At 43.7% G+C, this 27,676-nt stretch overlaps 1 protein-coding gene across 1 annotated transcript; it reads right to left on the reverse strand.

The window, feature by feature from the left end:
• Positions 1 to 373: 373 nt before the first annotated feature.
• UTP14A (UTP14A small subunit processome component) lies at positions 374 to 19,846 on the reverse strand. The gene is made up of 15 exons (XM_032428355.1): positions 19,749 to 19,846; positions 18,681 to 18,756; positions 17,407 to 17,477; positions 16,163 to 16,227; positions 14,370 to 14,509; positions 13,917 to 14,072; positions 8,671 to 8,790; positions 8,478 to 8,572; positions 7,758 to 7,881; positions 7,596 to 7,673; positions 6,736 to 7,123; positions 4,407 to 4,813; positions 3,430 to 3,623; positions 3,201 to 3,300; positions 374 to 811 (listed from the first exon to the last, which is right to left on the reverse strand). Exons 1-15 carry the CDS (start codon positions 19,772 to 19,774, stop codon positions 539 to 541), a joined length of 2,313 nt encoding a protein of 770 aa, XP_032284246.1. The 5' UTR covers positions 19,775 to 19,846; the 3' UTR covers positions 374 to 538.
• Between the last annotated feature and the right edge of the window lie 7,830 nt (positions 19,847 to 27,676).

The raw sequence follows: 27,676 nt of genomic DNA on the forward strand, positions 1-27,676 counted from the left end.
AGCAAGCCCTGCGAGCTCGGCGGCTCACAGGCGAGAACAACAGTAGCGGCTGGACTAAAGCTACGGCCAGCTTCAGCACCGCCCCAAAACCAGCCGAGGGCACGAGTGCATGGTTCGTGCATGCTGTTTTTAGGTTCAGAGGTTAAGAGTATACGGTATTTAGTCATTATCCCTGACTCTTCGAGTGTGTTCTAGGGGATCATGTCTGATATGTATTTAAGATCATAGGCTCTGGTAATTTCTACTTTAATTTAGGACTAACTACATAATCCTTGGCGAGAAAGTGAGGTTTCTCTGACAAATGTGACTAGAGAAATGCCATGGGGAGCACCCAAAGGTGTCCTTACTTGTGACAACATAAAATACATTCCAGTTAAATAGATAAAAATGCATTTATTTCTAAAATGTGGCTTAACTACACTCACAGTGTGCTAAGCCAGTCTGGGAATGGATCCTGCAGCTCAGAGTCAAACCCGGCCAATGGAGGAGCAGTTGGGGCTCCTAGTTCTGGGCACCAAGATGTCAATCCTGCAGCAACTCAATCTACAGAGTTTTTCTTCAGGTGTTTTTTGTGACGTATGGAGAGTTGTTTTGGATTCCTCTGTACGACAGAGAGGTCCGACCTGGAGGAAGACCGGTAGCCCACATCCTCTGCTTTTATAGGCTTAATGATGTGACCTGGCTTGGTGACAACCTTCGGCATAGTCAGCTTTTGGAACGCCCTCTGCGTGTTCCACGTAGATCCTATAGGGGTCTGGATGGTCCTTTCAAATTGCCGATGGTGCGTGAATGGATATGGAAGCACCCGCACCTGGAAAGGAAAGTAGAGTGACTTGTCACGAGCCGGCCTGGGGTATAGTTGGTAAACTCGCATGGCAACTGGTCGGTAGTTTAGTGCCAGGCCACAGTTCTATGTGGCTGCAGTGAGTGAAGCTACTGAGACATCAAGGCATCCCAAATGCCCCTGTCTAACCTTAAAAGTTCCAATCTGCTTGAGGACATCTGGGAGTGGAGGGGACTAATTGGGATTAGACACCCTGCTGGCTTACCCAACAATCGGAATTGAAATATACGATACTGTGACCACAAGACACGTCTGGGCATTTGTGGGTCCCTGTGAATGCTGTGACCCTCCTACCCTCTTTGAGCTCTTAATCCCTTGCTTTCTTCTCCTTGAGACACAGGATTGACGTTTTAAAGAACCCAGAGGTTGACCATGAATCCTGAACTACACCAGGCTGTGATGCTTAGTTAGCTTCATCCTTTTTGGCATCACAGAATGTCAGAGCTGGAAGGCCCTAGATAATGGCAAAGGTCATCTCCCTTGGCCTCAGAATCCGGCGTAGAGAGGGGAAAGGATTTACCCAAGTAAATTATGAGCAGTGAGGGAGAACGGAACCTAGGGTTCCTTTCCTTGTCTAAGGTACTCTTCTCCACTCCAAACAGCGCTACCTTCAGACATTTAAATAACAATCTTTAAACACTTCCCCTGAAGGCCAAAGAAGAAGGGGGGGAAAATGTAAGCAGAAAAATCAGGAAGTTATAATCAGTAGTCTTTGGAGATGTTCAGTGGAACACTTGAGAAGCTGATACTGCTGGGTGGTCCTGGTGGTAGTAAAGGACACAGATTTTCTTTAGGTTAAGGGAATGTGTTGTCTTAGTGGGGTTGCTGCCTAGATCTGTGCATGTCACATAAAGAGAAAAAAAACACCTGGGCAAAATATTCAGCCTTGGGAGGCTTTTCTTTTTTCCTTCAGCTTGAAGCACACTTTATTCTACTGCATGCTGGGACCTGCAGTCTATAGCTTATTAAAAAGATGAGGAAAATCAGGGAGATTCTTGGAAAACTGTCAGTTTACTGTGACTATTTTTTTTAAGACTTTTTATTTATTTATTTGACAGAGAGAGACAGCGAGAGAGGGAACACAAGCAGGGGGAGTGGGAGAGGGAGAAGCAGGTCTCCCGCCGAGCGGGGAGCCCGATGCGGGGCTCAATCCCAGGACCCCGGGATCATGACCTGAGCCGAAGGCAGACACTTAACGACTGAGCCACCCAGGCGCCCCTGTATTTTTTTTTTTTTTAAAGGCAAGACTCCTGATTTTACTGAGGTCCACACTGCTCTTCCTGTCCTGGTGAAGCACCCTTTTAACCCTTTTTTCTCTCTCTTTTATCCTATAACTGCCTGATCATTGCCTCTTTCGTGGTTATAGATCTCCAACTGGGATTACAATTCAATTTCCGCAGGGATTGGTTCACAAAATAAGAGCAGTAGAGTATTACTGAAATGATCATTTCTTACTTCTCTTTTGTACCTATTAAATAGTTCCCCCTCTTTTTCAGAAGAAAAACTACAACTCATTTCAATATTATACTGGCTGGGGACAGGTCTCAGGGTCACAGACTTTCAGAATTGAAGGGAACATAAAAGTCATCGAGTCCAGTCTCATTCCTGAGTCCCCTCTACACACACTCATATCCCCAGGGCAACCCATTCTCCCTGTGGAGCAGGGGAAAGTTTTCTTTCTTCCTTTTTTTTTTTAAAGTGGGCTCCATGCCCAATGTGGGGCTTGAACTCATGACCCTGAGATCAAGAGCCGCCTGCTCTATCGACTGAGCCAGCCCCAGAGTTTCTCCTCTAACTGAACTCCCTCCCTGCTTTTCCCTTAACTGCTACTTTATGTGACTGCACTCCACATGACAACCTTCAATATACTTGAAGACCATGACCATGCTCCAGTTTGCTTCTCTCTTGGGTAAATATCCCTGGCTTGTCATTGGACACAATTTTAATTCCACTGGCTGTCCTGAACGAGTACCGGTTTGTCTTCATTTTTCTTAAGATGCAGCTCAAACCTATGGCCTCTCAACATTACCTTGACTACAAATACAAGCCTGAGGAATGGTAATTCTTAGCTTGGTGAGACCTGTCTGCATTGGAATTATCTGGGGTGCTAGCTGAAAACGCAAATTCGGGGGCTTCACCATTGTTGCCAAGATTTTCCTTTAAGCCTCAACCTCTTCCTAGTCAGAAATTAAAACACCAGAATTGATCTGGAATTATTCATCTCAGAGCCAGTCAGTGATAAAGAGAACAGCTTTGATTCTGTGGTCAAGATCACACATCCCTCTTGACCACAGAGCACTAGAATATTCCTTTCAAGCAAGAGAGCTAGGCAGCAAAGGGTTTCTCTCTTCCTCACCTGATGAGCTGCTGCATGGACATTTCGCTTCTCGTTGATAATCACATTTGGCAAATTCTTGTCTTTTCTTGGAAGACCCTCAGGGGTTTTAATGAGAAACCTGGAAAGCAGAACGGCAGGACGCCTGACTAAGAGCATTAAGGACTCAGTCAAAAGGGCAGGGAGGAGGCATGAGGGTGAAGTGGGAAAACCTGGTGCACTTCTGACAGGCTTTCTTCCCTGTTCTTACCGGCGTCTCTTCTTGGCACTGGGCTTTAGGCCCATACCACCCCACTCGCCCCAGCCAGGCAGAGTCAGGTCCACGTCCTTTGGCTTACTCGCCTCCACAGCTTCCCTCTTCTCTTTCAAGAAGTCTCTGATGACATCATCCCCGGCAAAAGCTTCCTTTATCATCCGCTTTTGATCTCTCTCCTCTTCATCTTCCTGGGAAGAAACAAGAGTGAGAGCTACAGCTTGCCTTAAGAGCCGTGGGAGAGCCGTGGTGGGAGAGCCGTGGTGGTTCGGGGCAAGAACGCTTGAATTTTGGGTTGTGACATTTTAGCGCCCCCTAGGGGGAAAGCGCTGAACAATGATGGTCTTGCAATCTTAAGGGATCGGTAGGCAATCCTGCTCTAATTTTCTTCTCTCTAGGGTAAATATCCCTAACTCCTTATCATATGACACAACTTTAAACTTTCAGTAAGGAAGCTGCAGCATGGAGAAAGGAATGGCCTGTGTTAGGAGGAGGAGCTCCAAGCGGCCTGGCCAGAGCATGCGTGTCCTCCGGCTTACATCCCTGAAAAGACAGGCCCTATAGGGCTCCTCACTCGAGCAGTTTCAATTACTTAGGCAGTCTCGGACCATTTCAGATCCCAGTGAATAGAGTCCAACCTTGGCAATAGCTCAATGACTCACCTTTGAGTTGTCCTGCCTGGGATCTGGTCAGAGCTTTGAATGCCTCCTTTCCTCTGAGGGCAGTTTTAGAATCGCCCCAGGGAAGGTTTGGTGGCTCAGGATTTAAGATGTGGGAGTCTGGGCAGCACTCACATAGTGGTGTCTACTGAACGGTCACCGGGACCAGCGTGGCCCCTTACCGTTCTGGGCCTTTCAACTACTGATATGTGCCCCCAGCACAACAAAACTTCCCTGATTCTACTCTCCGTGCAAGGACACTTTCTGCACCAGCTCGGATCCCCCACAATGGCCCACGCCCCTGGCTCTGCTCACCAACTCCTCTACTGTCATGGGAACTGCCAAAGACTTCACAGAAGGAGATTTTGTGGTCAGGAGGTTCTGTAGATCAATCATTTGCTCCTTCCTTTTCTTTTCCTTGGGAGCACCAGGCTGATTATCTGGGTTCCTCTCCGACTGCTGCCCTTCCCCCACAGGCCTGGGGACCTCTTTATTTTGAAAACATCCTTCTTTGCCCAGCTCTTCTAGCTCCTCCATGGTGTGTGCTCTCTCTGGCCTCTGCAACAACAGGGGCTCCTCTTCTGCCTCGGTAGGTTCCTCTCTCTGGACTGCCAGAACTGTCCTCACGGAACTCACGTTCTGCTTTCCAGACTGCTGGCTTTCCTTGTTGAGTTTCTGAGACAGTGCCCTCAGTTCAGACAGCACCTCCTGGCTGCTAGAATCTGGGGAAAGAAAGGAAAGCGGTCAGAAAAGGAGGCTGGAAGTTGCCTTGCCAAGGAGCATTTACTGAGCACACTCGACAACGAGCATTTAGGTGCTCCCATTCATGGGGCTCGGCACCACAGGGAAGAGAGGATTCCCTTCGCTAGATCTCTTGGAGAGTTCACTATCATTGCCTATCAAGTAGCATGCAATAGAGTTTAGTAGTTAAAAGCAGCATGTTGGGAAGCAGATGTCCTGGGTCCTAGTCCCAGCTATGTCAGTGACTCACTGCCTAACTGGAACTGTGGCTTAATTTCCCCCTGCAGTAAACCCCGCTTGGAGAGATGGCCCCAAGTCCCAAATTAAAAAAAAAAAAAAAAGCCATTTTAACAGGTAGCCTCTGAATGCAACGTCACTGTAATTTATTATTTGTAATTTATAAAAATGTGATTTACCATTTGTAATTTACGCTGTCATTTCCTCTTTGTCCCAACCAAATCCAGCACTGTTTTATCTGAAAGCAGCATTTCATAATCTGCTGTGGCCAAGTCAGGTTGCTTGGCATTTTCCAGTCACCGGCAACATCTGAGCAAATACCACTAGGCTCTGAGAGCCCTGAGGGAAATATGGCAGGGACATACGTCTAAACTCTTCTTTGTTTGACTCGAGTTGCCTCCATTCCCAAGTTTATCCATCCTATTCCCTAGCTTTGGCCTGAAGCCTCTGAGAAGCTACTTAAATCTGCCCTTTGGACACATGTATATTTTTTCCATAAGGATCAAGGTCCTTGGCTCATTTTATTTGGGGTCCACAACTTCCCACTATTTTAGGACGCTATTTGCCTGAAGACTTGGGAACATTCTATTAATTTTTCATCCAAGGAAATCCAAATCCACCTTTCATACCACACAACCAACTGCTCTATACTTTTAGCAAGAGGATCAGCTTTTGAGGAAGCTCAGGACCATACGGCTGGTGTCCTGGGGTCGTATAAAGACTGCCCCCATGGTCTTGGCCTGCGGTGGTGCTTTCCAAAGGCCTCTTGGAAGTGACTGCTTGTAACTATTAATCCCAGAACTCTCCAGCTGAGAACCCTAAGTAAAGGTCCTATGATACATTCTAAACGACAGCTCTTTCAAAATATTGTTTTTCATGGAAAAACAGATTCTTGCCATCATCTGAATGCATTATTTTTATAGGAAATAAAATCAGACCCAAGAATCTGCCCAGATAGCCAAGTGATTTCTAAATGTAGTTTCCTGAGCAGACTTTCTCCCCAGAATGGGAGCTTTCTGATCTGTCTCAAGGGTGCTAAGGTTGTTAATATGAAATCTCTTGAAAATAACAGAAAATATAATAGACGAATCGAGTGTGAGCATGGGGTGACAATTCTAATTTGCCACGTAGCCTGTGGAGTCCTTCATTCCTGTCAAGAAAGTCTTATCCCACATTCGCACATATCAGCCAACATCGTGAAGTGCTAAAAATGCCACTCCTACTTTACAAACAAAACCGGAAACTGCAACAGTAATTCGAAATTTCATAATGCCTCAAAATCCGCCTGTGTCTGTGGGTACGAACGGCCTTTCGGACTTGCCGTGCTACCACATGCAGTTGGGTCTGGTTTGTGGGCACCAGTCATGTTAGCTCCTGCCCTTACTTCAAGGATGGAGAGGTTCTGTCTCTGATGACCATAGGCCCTCAAGAGCAGAAAACATATCCGAATACACCTTGTACAGCCATGCAGATGACTGTGTATTAAATGCCTTTGAAGAAAAACAGTTATTATGAATCTGTCTTCTCTTCAGGGACCCACGGCATTCTCTGGAAAGCCCCTAGAGCCGAATCACTCAGAAGCCGTTTGCGTGGACAGTTTGCCTCTCTCGGTCCGTCCACAGCACTAGCACTGGGCAGTTCTTCAGTCCAGTCCACCACAACTTACCTTTTGGCTCTTGTCTGCTCACCAGCTCGGCGTCCTGGTTGAGCCCAGACTTTTTCCGAAGTGATCGCCTTTCCTCAAATTCATTCAACAAAATTTCTTCCTCTGCCCCTGGTCTTTCTTCTTCCTCATTCTCAGAAGCCTCGTGGGCCACAGGCTCCGGAAGTTGCTCAGGGTCCTGGACTTTGATCTCTTTTGTGCCTCTGGAGTGATTCCTGAGCATCCACGGGTTCGGTCCATTGGCATCCATCTGGATCTCATTCACTGCATCAGGGACAAGTTCACCCTCTTCCTCCACACCTTCCTCCTCTTCCTCACTGTCGGAGGCCGCCTGGAGCTTCTGCGTCAGTTCTTTGTTCCTGGCCAATTGTTCCTGCATAGCCTGGCGAGCCTGGAGGAAGGAGTCACAGCACGAGCGCCTTGTCATTAGTGACTGCAACGACACCTTGCCTGGTTCATTTCGTAAAGCTGCCTCCTCTCAATTTGACTTAAGTATTTCTTACCAGTGCCTACTGTTTAAACTGCACATATACCACTGTGTTAACGGCTATGGAATAATATGGGAGACAAATTCTTTGTCCTCAAGGAAATCAACACGTGAAACAAGGTAAAAAAAAAAAAGCTCCTCTCCCCTTTAACTGGACTTGCCTTCAATGCTGTTTCCCTTTCATCTCTCCTTTTCCACCTTGTTCCTGGTTCTTTTCCTCTCTGCCTTAGAGATTTTCTGATGCCTTTTTAGAATCCTGGTTTTCCATTCTTCCTCAGGGCTCTTCCCCAACTCTGCTTCTGCTAGCATCCTTATGGACTGATTTTCCTTTCTGTCCTCCAATTCCATCTCTTCTCTCACCCCGATGATCTCTTACCTCCAGGTCATATTTGGCCATAATTGCCTTTGACTTGGCCCATTTCCCACTGTTCTGGTGCTTAAGGCTCATTCGCTCCTGGAAAGAAAGGGCAGAGTGAGATTCTTACCACTTTCTGGGGGAAAGCCGGTTCAAGGGGTGGGGGGCAAGAGGCAGCCTCACCATCATTCTGGCCTTTTCAATTTTTTCCAGTTCTTCCAATGCTGCGGTAGGATTGACCTTCCGCAGCTTCTCAAACTCTTTGAGGGCTTTCCTGGCCTTTCCCTTCTTCAGAACCTTGTGATACCTGTAGAGTGAGAGGGCAGAGATTTAGCTGAAACACTGATGCCACACACAAAAGTGTCCCCGCTCCCCAAGGGGTTTCCCTATGCAGGGGCTAGAAAGGACATCACAGAGCTGGCTGACTACAGGGAACCAGTTTGGGACCTGAGAGGTCTGGCAAGCCTCTCCATCCCTGCAGCCCCCAGGGGCACACCTCTGCAGGGCAAAGAGTCCCCTCTGCTTCTAGAGCGCAAGGCAAGAGTAGAAGTTCCAAAGAGGCAAAAAGGCAGGAAGGAAGCCCTACTGGCCTCAACAGCTGTAGAATTCAGAGCTCATTCTGCAGAACCACTCCGTGATGTCCTGGAAGGGAGAGAAAGTAATTGAACAGTCCTCTTTTTAGCAAAACCAAGATTGAAAGCCAAAGCCAGAGGAGAGGGCACTACCGAAGCAGGCAAAACTATGAGATTGGACTGAGAAAAAAAAAATGCGAGTCACTCCTATTTGGGACCTCTTCCACATGACCCCAGTTGCTACGTCAAAGGCTCTTTCCTATGGACTCATGATTAGCCATATCACTTTCTTCCAGGGCACCCGTGGCCACTTCAATAGGGGCCTCCTTACTTTTTGCTCTTGATTTTCTTTTCTCTTCGAGCCCTGGCCTCATAGTAGGACTGCAGGGCCCGGGCCCTCTGAAGCTCTGCTCGGCGCATCTTAGCCTACAATGAATGACATTCACAGTGACTCCTGGGCTTGAGGGCAAATACTGGGAGGAACAGAACACGTCTGGATGTATCAAAGGGCCTGTTACACTTACGTCTTCCAGGCTCATTGCTTTGAGAGAGGCCTTTTCCACTGGAGTCAGTAAAGGGTCCGTCACTGGCTGCTTGTTCTTATGGAGGAGGTTAAAAACTTCCTGCTCCAGGGGAGTTCTTGCCTTAAGGAGGGAAGAGAACATTCTAAGTCTTAAGCCATGCTCCTGGCGTCCCTGTTTACAATCCTATGACCATCTACTTTATAATACTATAATGGGAATCACAAACTGGAAAGGATTGGCTGTTACAGTAAGAGAAAGGGTTCCAGTCTCGCTGTTCAGTGGTGTAGATAAAACCTCATTTTCTTCCGATTTAAGACAACTTCAGCAAGGGGATTCTAAAGCTACTCTCTAATATTACTGAGGGGATCACTCTGTTCAGATTACCAAAATATGTAAAACAGAATACCATTCTCTTAAATATCAAAGCAGGATGCCCTTAAGGTAAATGCTGGCAGGACGGAGGGACAGCAGTACCAAACTGTCAGTTCTGATAGTGGCAAAACAAAATGGTCCCTGTATTACATATATTTGAAGTACGTATGTATATTACTGTTAAGTTAGGAATTGAAGACTCGGGGGCGCCTGGCTGGCTCAGTAGGTTAAGCTTCTGCCTTCGGCTCAGGTCATGATCTCAGGGTTCTGGGATGGAGCCCCACATCAGGCTCCCTGCTCTGCGGGGAGTCTGCTTCTCCCTCTGCCCTAACCCTGCTCATGCTCACTCTCGCTATCTCTCGCTCTCAAATAAATATTTTTTAAAAAAAGGAATTTAAGACTCTTACAAGCCTTTTTTTTTTTAAAGATTTTATTTATTTATTCATGAGAGACAGAGAGAGAGAGAGAGAGAGAGAGAAGCAGAGGGAGAAGCAGGCTCCCAAGGAGCAGGGAGCTCGATGCGGGACTCGATCCCAGGACCCTGGGATCATGACCTGAGCCGAAGGCAGACGCTTAACCATCTGAGCCACCCAGGTGCCCTCTTATAAGCTTCCTTTAAAGAATATTTCTAGAAGAAAGGGGGAGGTCTTAGCTTCCTGACAGTTCAAATTTAACTCTAGTCATTTTTTTAAAGGTATTTTCTCAATCCTTTTTTTTAAAGATTTATTTTATTTTATTTATCTGTCAGAGAGAGAGTGAGAGAGCGCAAGCAGAGGGAGCGGCAGGCAGAGGGAAAAGCAGGCTCCCTGCTGAATAAGGAGCCCGATGTGGGACTTGATCCCAGGACCCTGGGATTGTGACCTGAGCTGAAGGCAGATGCTTAATGACTGAGCCACCCAGGCATCCCAACTCTAGTCATTTTCTAATTTTGGTTCCTATCCCTTAGTTTCCATTTAACTTTGCATGCTACGTAGTCTATATATATGAAATGAATGGACTGAACCAGTTAACTTCACATGTCAACAAAAGATGCTATTTACTCCTTGACTGATACTGTGTAGATGGTTAAAATAATCAGGCTGATCATGCCATGGTCCACTTTGGCAAGGCACAAAGATAGCCCTAGGCAACAGAGCCAGTTTCAAACCTCACACATGTATTATATGAGGTTTTCTTCAACAGCCATATACATCATGGTGGGTATTAACAAATATCTGGACAAATGCATAAACACAGATCACCACAAGTTACACGGCGCTATTGATTTAACCATAAACCTATTCTACTGAATGGTAAAGGTGCATGTTCTTCCATTTTTAGTATTTGCAGTAGTGATCAATCACAGGCTACAAAATGATTTATATTACAATGTTGTAATCTACCTCCAATTCAATTTACAAACATTTATTGATTGCAGCTACATTCCAGGCACTTGTGCAGGGTGCTAGGAATACACAATTGATTAAGATTGTTCCTGTCCTCATAGAGCTCAGAGCCTTTCAGAGGGAAGAGACACAGGTACCACTGGCAACATAATGGGTCACATATTAGTCCATCGGAGCAATCACAAAGGAAGGGAACAATAATTTTGATTAGGAGGTGGGTTACGCTTGGGCAAGGACTTTTTGAATTAGGCTTTGAGGCATTAAGTACAATTCTGTAAGGGCGGGGGGGATGGAGATGAGTGTAAATAAAAACACATATATGGAGAGATATGTAAGGGAAAATGTTTTGTCCAGTGTAGCTAAAACACGAGGCACTTCTGTCTTGTTCTATAAGTAAAGGCACTTCTGTCTTGTTCTATAAGTAAGCCTTTTGAAGGATTTTAAGCAGGAGACACTCAGTTTTGTGTTTTGGAAAGAAAATCCTGGCGCTCATGTAAGGGTTTATATGTAAAGTGCCAAATGACAGGTGAAAATGAGAAGAGGAACCAGGAATCTGAGAGCTATTACGGAGAAAATTTACAGGAGTAGCCCACCATGTGGGCTGGGGAGGGGTAGCAGTTAAGGGGGGAGGAGCGGGAAAAGGGGGAAGAAGAATCAGATGGCTGAGGTTTCCAACCTAAGGGACCAGGGTAGGGAGTTATGCTGTTGACTCAGTTACAGAATGAAGGAAAATGCCAAGCTTACTTTGTTGTGTGTGAAGTTTAAGTTGCATATGGGAGATCCAGGCGAGGCCTGCTGGTCATATGGACTATGGGACTGGAGCTCAGAAGAAGGCATCTAGAGTGATCTGTAGTATATACGGGTGATAGCCAAAAGCCATGGAATTTACAGAGCAATAATAAAAAGAACTAAGGAAAAGTCAGATAGATTAAAAAAAAAAAATCAGACTATGTCATCACAGAAGCCAAGGGAGGAGAGTTGTTTTTTTTTTTTTTTTTTTTTTTTTTTTACCAATGTGATGTGTCAGTAGCGTCCAATAGGCTGAAGCCTCAGAGGGCCTGGGATTTGGCGATTCAGAGGCCTCTCACTAATACCCTCTGAGAGAAGATTCAGTAGGGTAGTAGGGAAAGAAGGTAAGAGTACAGAGGCAGCAGTGGAGACAGCTCTTCCCAAAGCAAATTCCTCATCAACTAACAACATTTACTTTATTTTTTTTAAGGTTTAAAATTAAATTTATTTGCTTTTCGTTTGTACACTCTGGGTTAGAGTAAGTCAAAGAGGTTTCTTTACTGTCTTCTCATAGCCTTTTAAATGCTAGTGTATATTATGAACTGCCAATTTCCAGCAGGGGCATGCAACATTTTCTAGCAACGGAACCCCACCTTTTTGAGGGCGTATTGAGAAACTAGGGTTTTGAGGAGAACACTTTGGGTAACGCTAGTGTAGGCTGCTAGGGGCTGGGAAGGTACCTTACATCATTTCTAGCACTTTGCAGTTTACAAATGCTTTCTCATGCATTATCCCATTTAAATCTTCTTGGAGTGAAATGGAATTTTCGGAAGCTGGGCCAAAACTATAGTGCAGACTTTTTGGATTCTTAATCTCTGGAGTCCTTGGTACTTTGCATTCTAGGTTATAAGAAGAGAACTCAGTTGCTAACCAGAAAGCACGCCCTGACCTAAGCATTTCCTTACGGCTCTGTGCCATACTGGCCTAATTTCTCAAAAATGGATCTTAGAGGGCGCCTGGGTAGCCCAGCTGGTTAAGCGTCCCAGGGTCCTGGGATCGAGTCCCACATCGGGCTCCCTGCTCAGTGGGGAGTCTGCTTCTCCCTCTGCCCATACCCCTGCCCATACCCCTGCTCATGTGCATGCACACGTGCTCTCTCACTCCCTCTCTCTCGCAAAAATAAATAAATGAAATCTTTAAAAAAATGAATCTTAGAATAAATGGTAGATTCATGTATAGCATTTGGTGGTGGGGGGGGCTCCACTCTGTCTTGCACAGTGGTTCTGGAGAGCAAAGGTTGTACCATTCTTAATGTAACCTACTCCTCCACCATCTCATGTTTAATAACCAACTAGGCATTTTCCAGCTATCTCCAAGATGACACTGTCATTTGGAAAAAGCAAGGTGCAGAAGAATGTGTAGTAGCGTGCTACTACTCTTTTGATTAAAAAAACGAGGTAAACACAAATATAGCAATGAAACTCTTAGGTTAACAACAACAAAAAAACTTACAAAAGTGGTTATTTCCGAGTGAGTATGGGGGTAAAAATGAGCAGATGGGGGACAGAGGTGGGGTCAGACTTTTCACAATATATCTTCTATACTTTTTATTTTTGAATCCTACAAATTGTATTACCTCTTAATTTTTTTTCCTAAAGTCTCCCTTCCATCCTGCAGCCACACTTTAAACCTGATCTCTTTTTCTTGTGGAAAAGGAAGCATCCTAGAAAGAGAATGGTAGTGACTTCAACAACAATATCTGAAACAGAGCTTATCCCCGTAATAAGCAATGGCTTGCTCAGTGTCTAGCTACGGCAGCAAGCCATGTTTACTTTGATTAGCATTAATTAGCTCAACTTCCTGACAAATAGAACACTATTATTTCTGGATTCTTAGGAAGCAGAGAGGAAGCATAAAGAGGGCATCTATCCATAGTTTGGGCACTGCTGTTTTTCACCATTCCTACTTAAGACAGAATATCCCATTACAAACTCCATAAGCAATGGCGTATTGGAAAAGGAAGTCTAATTGTTCGGAAATTGTTCACAGACTAAAAATTGAGACTTTGGGGACGAACACAGGATTACCAACAAGGGCATAACTACCATTCCACCCCCAGTCCCATCATTTCATAAAAGAAAAGCTATTTTAACGCTATTAAAATGGAAAGCATAGCCTCATAGTAAAGAAGAGCTGGTTAACTTTATATCCATCATACTCACAATTATCTTTTTTAGTTCAGATGAATACAAAATTTGCCAGGGATTAGTGTCTGGACAACCCAGCTCTAAGATAACTTATTTTCTGCAGCTCGGAGTCATAATGAGCTACTTGCTAAACTTCTAGTCATGACTCATGATACATTATTTGTTAATGTGGTAGTCCTTTAAAAGCAAACTGGTTCTACTGCTCAGATGTCATCCTACTACGGCTCAGTAATGCTGCTGAGTTCCTGATTTTCCCCAGATCAGAATGCAGCTTTAAAAACTGGGGTATGAAAAAGAAAACAGGACTCTGTTCCCTCTCTACTGGCAAAGATGCTTTCACACAAAAACATGGACATAACCATGTGCTGTGTGCTTACAATTGGGTGAAGGGTGACTACAGAGCAATTCTGGCTATTGCATGACTGACCATGAGTCTTGCTGCCCCCTCTCTCCCTTCCTTGACTGCTAAAGACTGCAGCCGGGGTCTTGGCTTACCAGGTCCAATCCCATCAATCTCACCTGCCAACGTGCAGTTTCCTGGTGTGGCACTCACCTTCCAGCCACTGAGCACATGTTCGATGGGAACAAAGACTGACTGCTCTTTCTTCAGGGGAAAAACCAGCTGCTCTGCTTGCCGGTTCTTCAGGACGATGGGATCCCATTTGGAGAGGGCTTGTGAGGTTTTATTGAATGCCACTTCTCTGTGAATCTGAAACAGGCAAAGTACACGAAAGGAAAGAGCCACAAAATTAAGCACTGAACTCAAAGGACCAGCAGGGAATCAGGGGCCAATGTTTCCCAGCCCAAGAGTCAGTATGCTAGAGAGTAGCTCTTGCTTACTTCTCAGGATGCAGTCCCTCTGAGGTGCGTTTTAATCTTTTCCATGGCAATCACAATTTCCCCCTCTCCCCATGTTCCAGGCTTCCCCCCACCTTCCCTTCTTACCCTATTTTTCCTTGTCAGTCCGCTTTCTTCCCCTTAATAGACCACTTTCTCTACAACTCACCCGCTCAACCTCTTCTTTGTTAAGGGGTAACTCCACAGTCTTCTTTGATTTGACTCTATTCAGTTGCTTTTTCACAGCGGCCAATGATGAAGTTTTAACAGGCCCAAGTAGATCTGAAAGGACTAGCTTTTCTCCTGATCCTGCAGAAAGGCCAAACTTTCTGGTCAGACTGAGAAGTGAGGCAAAAATCTCAATATAACATATGGAGACACCTCAGTAGAAAATGCTGGTAGACAGGCCAATGTGTAGGGAGGAAGCACGAATAATTCTCTTACTTTAACCTCCATAGTGACACCATCGCTTTCCTACATTCCCAAATGTGTTGAAGGGTGGAAGAGAGGAGAAAATTATTTATTTTAAAAAGTCATTTGCTTTTCTCTTGGTCTTTCTGCTTCTACTTTTGCCTCACTGCACTTCATTCTTCACACAACAGCCAAAGTGGTATTTTGAAACTGTAAATCACAGCATGTCAGGATCCTGCTGAAAATCCCCCAGTGGCTCCCCTTTATACTTGGAATCACATCATTCTAAAGGACACAGCCCAGCCAAACTAAAGCAGCCACTCAGTCACTTTACTGCACCACCAGGTTTTAATCCTTATTATCTCCCCCCTTGATCTTCCCTTAGAATGTTAGACTCCATGAAGCGTTTCTCCCATCTTATTCTTCATTGTAGCCCCAGTATCTATTAAACTGTCCTGAAACTGATACATAGTAGAAATATAAGTATTTGTTGAATGAATAAGCTTGAAGAATACACTGTTATTTGTTCTGAGGAGTTACATTAGTGGTTACTAGAAGCCTGTAACTCATTGGAGCTGCCTAAATTGTGAATATGGTGAAAAAGATACGGCATCTAGACTTCGTATCAGGTTAAAATCCCAACTCTGCAATTTATTAGATCATGTATTCGCATTAGGGGCGATTATCACTCACCCACTCAAGGGACGAAAATTGGTTCTGGAGGTGGGGGAGTGGTGAAAAAAAAATCTTTTTAAAAAAAATTTTTTTTTAAAGATTTTTATTTATTTATTTGACAAAGAGAGACACAGTGAGAGAGGGAACACAAGCAGGGGGAGTGGGAGAGAGAGAAGCAGGCTCCCCGCAGAGCAGGGAGCCCGATGCGGAGCTTGATCCCAGGACCCTGGGATCATGACCTGAGCCAAAGGCAGACGCTTAACGACTGAGCCACCCAGGCGCCCCGAAAAAAAAATCTTAAAGATATTCCCAACTTCTGGTGTTCCTCCAAAGCTCAACTCTATCCAACAAAAATCTTATTCCTTGTTATCTGATTTCCTGGCTGTGGGGGTGGAAGTGGGGAGGGGGAGAGGCAATGAAAAAAAAAAAAAGTCTAAAAAGGCTTCTCAGGGAACAATACAGAAAAGAGGTTGAGAAACATTCTACTAGGCGAAGTTCCTTGAGTAAGTAACTTGACTTCTTGAGCTCCAGCAGATTATGTGCCTGTCCAAACTCAAAGCACTGTAAGAACTGAAATAAAAATAAAATCATGAATGTGATTAAGCTAGTGAGAGGTAGCTGCCTTCATTCATGTCCCTGTACCCTAGAAGTAGCTCATTGGTGGGAGACCTTGACTGTGGCCTTTAAGGCTTTCTTCTAGAAATGGAAGAAACTCAAGGGCATCTAACTGTCTTTCTTCACCCACTCACAGGTAAGTATTTATGGTATGATCCATTAACCATATCAAAAACAGTTCCAGGGGGGTGGGGGTGAAGTGACCATTATGCTTTTAACTCCATAAGCTCCACGAACAGATTGCTTCCTTTGTTAACTTACCTTCAGAAGTGACATTGAACTCTGACACCTTCAGACTAGCTTCAGATCTTTCAGCCAATTTCCTCCTGAAATCAGGCAAAGCAGAATATAGTACATTTCCCCACGTTTTGCTGGGGAAAGCACTTCTGTTTTCAAACAAGGCTTTGGTTCAGGTATTTCTCTTCTAGAATCAGGTTTTGTCACAAAGAAACCAGGAAATCTGTTCCTAACCTGGACTTGGTTTTCTAACCATCTCTTAATGTAGACTCAGCCACTCAAAAACACAAGGCAATATGAGGTAGGCATAGCGGAAAAGGTACTGGACTTGGATTCAAACATACCTAGATCTGAATCCTGGATCTGCCACTTATGAGCAGAATGACTTTGGGGCAAGTCAATTAACTTTTCTAACGGGGATAAGTAGTTCCTAGTCAATGCTTCAAAAGACTATAATTATGGATTAAGAATTCAAATGCACAAAGGCCTAACACAATAACTGCTAAACAATTACATAATGCTTATTATATGCTGGGCATTGGTTTAAGATCTTTACGCTTATTAATTCATTTAAATGTCATGATGACCCTCTGAGGTAGGTAATGTTATTAATCTTATTTTCTAGTTGAAGAAATTTAGGTGCAGAGAGGATAAAAAATTTTTTTTTTTTAAAGATTTTATTTATTTATTTGAGAGAGAGAATGGGATAGAGAGAGAGCATGAGAGGGGGGAGGGTCAGAGGGAGAAGCAGACTCCCTGCTGAGCAGGGAGCCCGATGTGGGACTCGATCCCAGGACCCTGGGATCATGACCTGAGCTGAAGGCAGTCGCTTAACCAACTGAGCCACCCAGGTGCCCCGAGAGGATAAAAATTTGCCTACACAGTGTGTCTCTAAAGTATGTGCTCTTAATAATGATGCTGACACTTGTGTTTTCATTGTCTTAGGCACTCAATAAATTTTTTTTTAAGACTTTATTTATTTATTTAAAGATTTTTATTTATTTATTTGAGAGATAGAGAGAGCATGCGGCAGGAGCACAGCAAGCAGGGGAGGAGTAGAGGGAGAGGGACAAGCAGACTCTGCGCTGAGTGCAGAGCCCAACTCAGGCTTGATCCCAGGACCCTGAGATCATGACCTGAGCTGAAACTAGGAGTCAGATGCTCAAATGACTGAGCAAGCCAGGAGCCCCAGCACTCAATGTTAGTTGCAGATCTGTCTCATGGAATCAGCTATAATTATAACCTGTTCAAATGGACGGGAGTGTTACCTATTCTTTCCATCAAGGGAACTGATTGCTTCCAGAAGCTTTTGATGCTTTCTCTCTCCATCAATGTCCCCCTAGACACAGAAAAGGAAAAACCATCAGAATAAGGGAAAGGAAAAGACAGCATGGAAATCTCTTGTTCTTTTGGTCAGTGGAGGATTGGGGAATCAGATGAGGTCTAGTGTGCAGGCATTCAAGCTCAAACAAAGAACGGCTTCAAGAGCCAAACTTCCTCATAAAGACCATAGTGCCTAGTGATCTGTAGCTAATGTCATGCCTCTCTCTTAATCAGTCTTGAGAAGAAAAGTGCTATGAGAATGTTTCTGTATAGAATATATAGCATGATCTGACACAGAAACATTCACATTAAAAAAACACAAACTTTCAGTAGTTTTGTCAAGAGAATAAAGAGTTGGAATTCCTATAGCATTTGTTGGTGCGCCAGCTTAATTACGTATATGTGTATTTCAGTCAGACACAGACAGTCCATTACTTATGATGGTTTGACTTACAATTTTTTGACTTTATGATGGTGAGAAAGTGACAGGTGTTTAGTAGAAACTGTATTTCAAATGTGAATTTTGATCTTTTCCCAGGCTAGCAACATGGGATATGATTCTTGTGATGCTGGGCAGTGGCAGTGAGCTGCAGCTCCTGTCAACCACACAATCATCAGGGTAAATAACTGATACACTTAGAACCATTCTACACCCACACAACCATTCTGGTTTTTATTTTCAGTACAGTAGTCGATATATTACATGAGATATTCACCACTTTATTCTAAAATAGACATTGTGTTAGATGATTTTGCCCAACTGCAGGCTAATGTAAGTGTTCAGAGCAAGTTTAAGGTGGGCTAGGCTAAGTTATGATGTTCAGTAGTTAGGGGCATTAAATGCATTTTCAATTTACAATATTTTCAATTTATGATGGTTTATCAGATGTAATGCCATCTTAAATTGAGGAAGATTTGTAATTAAATACCTCTACAAAAATCCAAACTTGGGTAATAGGGAAATCATATAATGAAGATCATGTGTTTTGGTCTTATATACTCAACTATACTTAGGCAACTTGAAAACAGTGTATCTTATACAGTCTTCAAATTCCCATAGCACTAAATACAATATCTTATACATGAAACACTAAATGACTACTTGTAATTTATTTGCAAGACCTGAAAAAAATATAAACAATGTTGCCACCATTTTTCTGTCGAGTAACTGTAAGGCAGAAGGGGAACCAGAGAAGGCAGTTTAGCAGCTGTCACCCACCTCATCTTCACTGGGGCTCAAGGGGTCGTCTTTGGACAAATCCTCTAGTTCTTCCTGTTGGCTTAAAGCCAGAAGGCTGTTAAAGGAGATAAAAGAGAAATATTATCAATTGAAATAACTTCTATTACAACAATCTCTAAAACATAACTTCGGTATTTAAGCACAGAATGGTCCTATCCCCTGGAAGAGGTACAAACCAAGCAATGTGGACACTTAAGAGATTTGTCAAGACATTAAATTTAGAATGAAGTCAGGCATCATCCCCATGGGGTGAGCAGTGGGTGGTAACACCCCTACAGAATTGCATGGAATGAAAAAGAGCTAACCCTCTTCAGTTATTGGTACTGAATTTTCCACTGACCTCCGGGAGGCTGTAAAAATGTTAAGACTCTAGGTAAGGTGACAGAAGGCACCGTTGCTGGCCCTTGAGGCAAGGCAGTTTCACCATTAATATTTCTAAGCATCCTCCAAATGGAAGACACCTTTATAGGTGCAGCTTACTCAAAAGTGACATGTCGATCACTTGTTCCCAGGAATGGGGAAAGGGGGCATTGGACGAAAGCAGCTGAGTTAACAGTTTTTCCTGGGGCCTTCTCGGCAAAGTAGGTACTTAACTAAGGAGACTGGTACCCTGAACCAAGTTATAGATTCTATTACCTAACAGTATGTACCAATCTTTACAAGGCAACCATTACAACCATTACATTTACAAGGCATCCAAGATAAGGGGAATTTATAACGCAGGAACTCCCGACACCGAGAGTCGGAACGCGCCTCGGCAGCAGCAAAGGGAGTCACGTGATGAGGAAAGTGCAACAAATTAGCTAGAGAGGGAGAGGCCGCATCAGGACCAACAGGGATGAGGCTAAAAAGCTGGGGAGCGGAGGGAGTGAATTAAATTAAATCAGAAGGACTTTTCAAGGATGTTATCGCGGAAATTGTAATGAATGGTGAGGTCTTGGAAGAGGAACAACTGTCGTCTGTTAAAAGGCGGCTTCCATTCCTCAAAAGCCGGGGGACCCGGCCCCAACGACACCCAGACCCCCCGCTCCGATCTTTATCCCTCACCTTTCCGCAGCCCGGACCACGTTCATCTCGGCAGCCTGTCTCTCACATGGGCCACAAGCGGAAGCCGAAAGGAAATGAATTTCCGTGCCGGCCGCAAAGCAATTTCTGCTTCCGCCAATCACGCGCTGCGTGTCGCGTCACTTCCGCCCCGCCCCAAGGCTTGCAAGAAACCGGAGACGCTTCGGGAGGGGCCTGCAGGAGTCCCGGACACTGGAGTTTAAAGCCTGTCAGCGGGCGGAGCTTTGCTCCCCCAACCTCCCCGTCATCTCTGGTTCGCGCTCCCGGCTCGTGGTTTCCTCGTGGCCCAAGGTGGGTGAGCTTAGGGCGAGGGCGCTGCGCTGTCGGGGACCGGCCGAGCCTTGGTTGTCGCTGCCTGATCTGAAAGTAAAGGCTCCCGCGCCCGTCCGTGTTCCACAGAGTCCTGCGAGTCCGGCACCGGCCAGCTCGAGGCTTTCTCGAACGCCAGTGAAGTGGCCAGCATTGTGCTAGGCCCCCGAGATTCGGCGGTGAACGAAGCAAGTTTCCTCCCCTCCGAAGGAAAAATCCCCTTTCGTCTTGTGTCCCGTTGTAATTGCAGCTCCAGGTTCCTCCTGCCGTAGGTAACAGAGGTTCTTCCAAGAATGGGCTGTGTTGGTGGCTGCAACATCCTTACCTCCCATCAACTGTTAAGACTTTTTTTTTTTTAATTAAAAAGCAGAAAAATAATCTCTACGAAAACGTTCTTGCCATCTCTTTTAAGCCACTTCCATTTTGCTTTTGCCCCACTATTCCACTGAAACTGCTCTGAACAAGATCCTCAGTGACACCCTAGGTTGCTAAATAAAACAGACACTTCTCACTCAGTCTTTGTCCTCCCAGAACTTTGTGTGGTATTTGATGCTGTTGGTTTGCTTTCTTATTCATATTCAGGAAATGTTTTTGACCATTTACTATGTGCCAGGGGGAACACTGGTGCACAAAACAGACATGTTCCATGGCTTCATACGACCGACTTTCTAGAGGGATTACAGATAATTTTGTCGTTATTGAACTCCATCCTGGGCTTGCATGACACCCCTCTCTCCTGGCATCTTAGCTTCATGGCCAACTTCTTCACTGCTGGATACTTTTTCTGTACTTACTCCCTAAATGATGATGTTCCCCAGGCTCTGTTCTCAGCCTGTTTGTCTATTCCACATGCTCTTCTTTTTTTTTAAGTTTTTAATTTTTTTTTTAGTAATCTCTACATGCAACGTGGGGCTTGAACTCATCACCCCAAGATCAAGAGTCGCAGTCTCCACCAACTGAACCAACCAGATGCCCCTCCACATGCTCTTCTTAAGCTTTTAACACTTGTATGAGAACTTCAAAATCTATATGTCTAGCTCAGATCTTTTTCTTGAGTTCCAGACTAGTATCTCTGATGGCTTCCTGCCAGTCCTTTTTGTCCCACAGGCACATCAAACATGAAGTGTCTAATAACTTCTATCTTTTCCACCAGAGGTCCTTACTTTCCATCTCTATGACTGGCACCATCAACTACTAGTTGGTCAAGTCAAAAGTCTGCGAGTCATCCTTGATTCCTCTCTACCTTATACTTCACAGTTGCTTCTCATATTGTGTTTTTTTTTTAAAGATTTGTTTATTTATTTCAGAGCACACAAGCAGGGGGAGGGGTAGCGGGAGAGGGAGAGAGAATCTCAAGCTGACTCCCCGCTAATTGCGGAGCCGGACCTGGGGCTCGATCTCACGACCCTAAGATCATGACCTGAGCTGAAATCCAGAGTCCAAGAGTCGGCTGCTTAACCGACTGAGCCACCCAGGAGCCCCTGATCTTCATATTGTTGGTTTGACTTCCCAAATCTCTCTCCAATATCTCCCCACCTTCCCATCATCATCCACCAGACTCTTGCAATTTCAAGCGTGTGGTACTGCTGAAAACTGTTATAGTGAAGGGGAGCATTATAACATATTGAAGAGCATGAGTTGTGAACTGGACTCTCTGGGTTTGAGTCTTATCTCTGCCACTTACTAGCTTTGTAATTCTCGAGTAAATCACTTCTCCATGCCTTTGTTTCCTCACCTTTAAAATGGGTATGATAGGGGCGCCTGGGTGGCTCAGTTGGTTAAGCAACTGCCTTCGGCTCAGGTCATGATCCTGGAGTCCCGGGATCGAGTCCCGCATCGGGCTCCCTGCTCAGCAGGGAGTCTGCTTCTCCCTCTGACCCTCCTCCCTCTCATGCTCTCTGTCTCTCATTCTCTCTCTCGCAAATAAATAAAAAATCTTAAAAAAAAAAAATGGGTATGATAGTACATTGGGTAGTTGCGAGGATTAAATGAATTAATATACATAAAACACTCGAATAAATGGAAAGCCCTTAGAATAATACCTGTCACATTAAATGCTCAATAAATGTTAGCTATAATAATTACTTTGTACTGACTTTTCAGTCTTTAGTCTTTCCTCATTCAATCCTGTAAGTCTGATCATGTCACAACCCTACTGAAAAGATGCAAATAGACCCTCATCACCTTCAAGATAAAATTAAAAAAATCTCTTTAGTCTTTGTCTACCTCTCCAACCTCTTTGGAATTGCTTGCCGCTTCCCCCAAGGCACTCCAAATTATATATATATATTTTAAAGATTTTATTTATTCATTTGAGACACAGAGATACAGAGAGAGAGAGAGCATGAGCAGTGGGAGAGGCAGAGGGAGAGGGAGAAGCAGACTCCCGGCTGAGCCAGGAGCCTGATGTGGGGCCCAAATTATATTTTTATGGACAGATGATGTTCTCTTAATCTTACAGAAAGTATGAATAAAAGCATTTTAAGAAAACATTGACATTTTTTATTGATCTATACTTAATCTAAGTAAAGACAGTGTGTTTGCTATGCAAATGCAGCTTTGAGGCAAGTTCCCTAGGTACTCCCCTTCTCCAGCTCTAACCAAATTGCTGCCCCATTTCCCTCTTATGTAGAATTATGAAACAGCAATGCAGCGTTTCAGCTGAGACCTGAAGGAAGAGAGGGAACCAGCACTGTGGAGAACAGGGAAGCGCGTTCTGGGCAACGAAACAATGTATACTCAGGCCCTCTGGGCTGTGAAGAACTTGCTATATTTTAGCAACAGAAAGGCCACTGTGGCTGAATGGTAGTGAACAAGAAGGTAAATATAACAGAGAGGGATGGAGAGATGGGCAGGATTCAGGTCTTGTAGGGCCATGGTAGAATTTGAATTTTACTCTACATAAAATGGGCCACAATTTATTTGTTATGCAGGGGTTATGTAGGAGAGTGACATAATGTAAATTTTACTAAAAACACTTTGGCTATTGTGCAGAGAATGCATTGGCTGGGGTGGGAGGGGACACAAGTGGAAGCAGGGAGACCAGTCGGGAAGCTGCTATTGTGTAGTACAGCAGGAGATGGTGGTGGTTTGCAATAGGAGATGGAGTCATTGATGGACCCACCAGAGGAATGTGGGAGGTAAGGGAAAGAGAAAGATTATGCTTACATTACTGGCGTGAACAAGTACAGTAGACTATTAAGATGTAGAAGACTAACGATGGAGGGAACAGATTCGGAGAGTGAGACCACAAGTTCAGTTTAATACTTTTGAGGTTTGAATGCAAGGTACCTAAGTGGAGATATCAAGCATGTAATTGGCTATAGGAGTTGTGAAAGATAATTAGTTAAGAGCCTTTGATCTCAACAATGGCTATTAGTGATTATCAGTAAATAAAATAATGTTTTCTCCCTACAAGTATGTTTACATATTAACTGACTTATATTTCACAAAAATGACCCAGGCTCAGCCAAAACTTGCAACATGGCAACAATTGTGATTTTACCATAAATTCATGATGTTGTATGCCCTGCAGCATCTAACATAGTCCTTGAACAATAATAAGGGACTCAATAAGTGTTTTTTTTTGAATTAATGATTGAATAAAGCCGTAATAGTTCCATGCTATTCATTCTCATAAAAGATGCATAGTAATAACTATTTGTACATGCAGAGATATCGCGGGTTTGGATCCTGACCCACTGCAATAAGGTGAATATTGCAATAAAGTGAGTCAAATGAATGTTTTGGTTCCTCAGTGCATATAAATGTTATGTTTACACTATACTGTAGTCTGTTATGTGTACAAATAGCATTATGTCTAAAAATGTAAATACCTTAATTAAAAAATGCTTGGTGCTAATACATGCTAACCATCATCTGAGCCTCAGTGAGTCATAATCTTTTTGCTGGTGGAGGGTATTGCCTTGATGTTGATGACTGCTGACTGATCAGGGTGGTGGTTGCTGAAGGTTGGGGAGGCTGTGCCCATTTCTGAAAATAAGACAATGAGGTTTGCTGCATCGATTGACTCTTTCTTTCACAAATGATTTCTCTGTAGCATGTGATGCTGTTTGATAGCATTTTACCCATAGCAGAACTTTCAAAATTGGAGTCAGTCCTCTCAAACCCTGCCCCTGCTTTATCAACAAAGTTGATATAATATTCTAAATCACTTGTTGTCACATCAACAATCTTCACAGTATCTTCACCAGGAATAGTTTTCATCTCAAGAAACCATCAATCACTGATCACCATAACAAATAATAATAATGAAAAAGTTTGAAATATTGCCATGAATTTCCAAAATGTGACACAGAGATACCAAGTGAGCAAATGCTATTGGAAAAATGGCGCTGATAGACTTGCTCAACACAGGGATGCCTCAAACTTTCAATTTGTAAAAAACATGATATCTGTCAAGTGCAATAAAGTGAAGCACAATAAAAACAAAGTCTGCCTGTATATAATTTTTAGAGTTTGCAGGGTGCTTGCTATGGTGTGAATTCATATGTTGAAATTCTAATCCCTGAGGTGATGGTATTAAGAGGTGGGTCAGTTTGGAGGTAAATAGGTCTTGAGGGTAGAGCTTTCATGAATGAGATTAGCAACTTTATAAGAGCCCTCAGAGAGTTCCTTTGCCCTTTCTGCAGTGTGAGGACACAGAAGGAAGGCTATGAATCAGGAAGAGGGCTCTCACCCAGCCAGGCTGGCATCTTCATCTTGGACCACCAGCCTCTAGAACTGTGAGAAATATATTTCTGTTGTTTATAAGCCATCCAATCTGTGGTATTTTGTTATAGCGGCCTGAACAGACTAAGTGCTTTTACATCCATGGTGCCATTTTAATTAAACATTTTATTTTGAGATAATTGTAGATTCACATACAAGTTGTAAGAAAAAAATATAGAGATGCTGTGTATCTTTTACCTAGTTTACCCTAATGGTAACATCTTGCAAAACTCTAATACAATATTACAACCAGGATATTGATATTGAGATATAGTCAAGACGCAGAAAAATTCCATCAGAGCAAGGATCAGTCATGTTGCCCTTTTACAGTGCACCCACTTCCCTCCCACCACTGCCTCCTTAACCCCTGGCAACCACTAATCTCTCCATTTCTATAATTCTGTCATTTCAAGAACATTATATAGGGCGCCTAGGTGGCTCAGTCGGTTGGTTAAGCATCTGCCTTCAGCTCAGGTCATGATCTCAGGGTCCTGGGATCGAGCCTCACATCGGGCTCCCTGCTCGGTGGGAGGCCTGCTTCTCCCTTTCCCACTCCCCCTGCATGTGTTCCCTCTCTCGCTGTGTCTCTCTCTGTCAAATAAATAAAATCTTTTTTTAAAAAAGAGAATGTTATATAAATAGAATCATCCAGGATGCAACTTCTTGGGATTGGATTTTCTCACTGGAGATCCATTCAGATTATTGTATATGTCAGTAGTTTCTTCTTTTTTTGTTTTTTAAGTGTAGAATTCAGTGGTTCTCAGTATATTCACACAGTTGTGCTACCACCACCACAGTAAATTTTAGAAGTTTCATCACCCCAAGAACAAACCATGTACCCTCTTTGGCCATCTCCCCCTGTGATATAATAGGAAATATATTTGGTCTTTGTCCCTGGATCCTGGCAAAAAGCTCCCAACACCCTTGGAATTTTCTGAGTGATAGGAGTGTTTTTCATCATTCTTAAGGAGCCCTTTTCATCACACCTGAGTTTTTTATTAATGAGGTGACTTCTGGAAAGCCCCTAAGTACCCTAATTGTGGGGGCTAGTTGCCAGGGAACCAACCATGATTAATGGGTTGAAACTGTCGGGCCCCTGACCTTACCTCTAGGGAGGGGAGAGGGGCTGGAGATAGGAGTTCATTGATTGGAAATCTTTCTTCTTTCCTCATATAGACATTTATTGCTATAAATCCCCTTCAAGTGCTGCCTCCTTAGCATCTCACAAATTTTCATATACTGTTTAAAAATTTTCTCTCAGTTAAAAAATTTTTATAATTTTCCATTTGATTTCTTCTTTCATTTCCTGGGTTATTTAGCAATGTGCTATTTGGTTTCTAAATATTCTTTCTGTTACTGCTTTCTAGTTTAATTGTGATTGGAGAACATACTTTTTATAATGTAAATCCTTTACAATACATTGAGATTTGTTTTATGGCTCAAAATATGGTATGTACAGGTAAATGTTCTATGTGCATTTGAAATATATGTGTATTCTGCTATTGTTGGTTGGAGTGTTGTATAAATGTCAATCTGAGGGGTGCCTGGGTGGCTCAGTCATTAAGGGTCTGCCTTCAGCTTGGGTCATGATCCTGGGCTTGTGGGATTGAGCCCCGCATCAGGCTCCCTGCTCAGCGGGAAGCCTGCTTCTCCCTCTCCCACTCCCCCTGCTTGTGTTTCCTCTCTGTCTTTCTCTCTCTGTCAAATAAATAAATAAAATCTTAAAAAAAGTCAATTTGATTTAGTTGGTTGATAGGTCAAATTGGTATGGCCCTCAGTCATATGGCCACAAGGAAATAAACCCCAAAGTCACAAAGACTTTTTTCTGTGTTTACTTCTAGAAGTTTTATAGTTTTAGCTTTTACTTTAGCTCTGATCCATTTCGAGTTCATTTTTTAAAAGATTTTATTTATTTATTAGAGAGAGAGTGGGGGGGGAGGAGCAGAGGGAGAGGGACAAGCAGACTCTGTGCTGAGCACAGAGCCCGACGTGGGGCTCAATCCCACAACCCTGAGATCATGACCTGAGCTGAAATCGAGAGTCGGATGATCAACCGACTGAGCCACCCAGGTGCCCCTCGAGTTCATTTATTGTGTGTGGTGTGAGATAAAGGTCTAAATGTATCTTTTTGCCTATGGATATCCAGTTGTCCTAGCAGCATTTGTTGAAAGGACTGTCATTCCTACACTGAATTGCCTTGGTACCTTGTCAGAAATCATTGACCATAATATAAGGGTTCATTTTGGACTCTCCATTCTGTTCCATTGATCTATATTTCTATCTTCATGTTAGTATCACAGTCTTGATAATTGACTTTATAGTAACTTTTGAAATATGGAGACAAAATTCTCCCATTGACTCTCTTTCAAAGTCATGTTTGTTATTCTGGATCCTTTGCATTTCCATATACATTTTAGGATCAGCTGGATAATTTCTTTTTTTTTTTCAGCTTGTTAATTTCTGCAAAAGAAAAAAAAAAAGCCTGCTGGAATTTTTATAGGGATTTCATTTAATTTATAGATCAATTTTTTTTTATTTTTTATTTTTTTTAAAGATTTTATTTGACAGAGAGAGAGAGAGAGACAGCGAGAGAGGGAACACAAGCAGGGGGAGTGGGAGAGCGAGAAGTAGGCTTCCCGCAGAGTAGGGAGCCTGATGTGGGGCTCGATCCCAGGACCCTGGGATCATGACCTGAGCTGAAGGCAGACGCTTAACGACTGAGCCACCCAGGTGCCCCTAGATCAATTTTTTTTAAAAGATTATTTATTTGACAGAGAGAGAGATAGCGAGAGCAGGAACACAAGCAGGGGGATTGGGAGAGGGAGAAGCAGGCTTCCTGCTGAGCAGGGAGCCCAATGTGGGACTCGATC

This window comes from Phoca vitulina, unplaced genomic scaffold, assembly GCF_004348235.1.
Source record: "Phoca vitulina isolate PV1807 unplaced genomic scaffold, GSC_HSeal_1.0 scaffold39, whole genome shotgun sequence".
Classification (NCBI taxonomy): domain Eukaryota; kingdom Metazoa; phylum Chordata; class Mammalia; order Carnivora; family Phocidae; genus Phoca; species Phoca vitulina.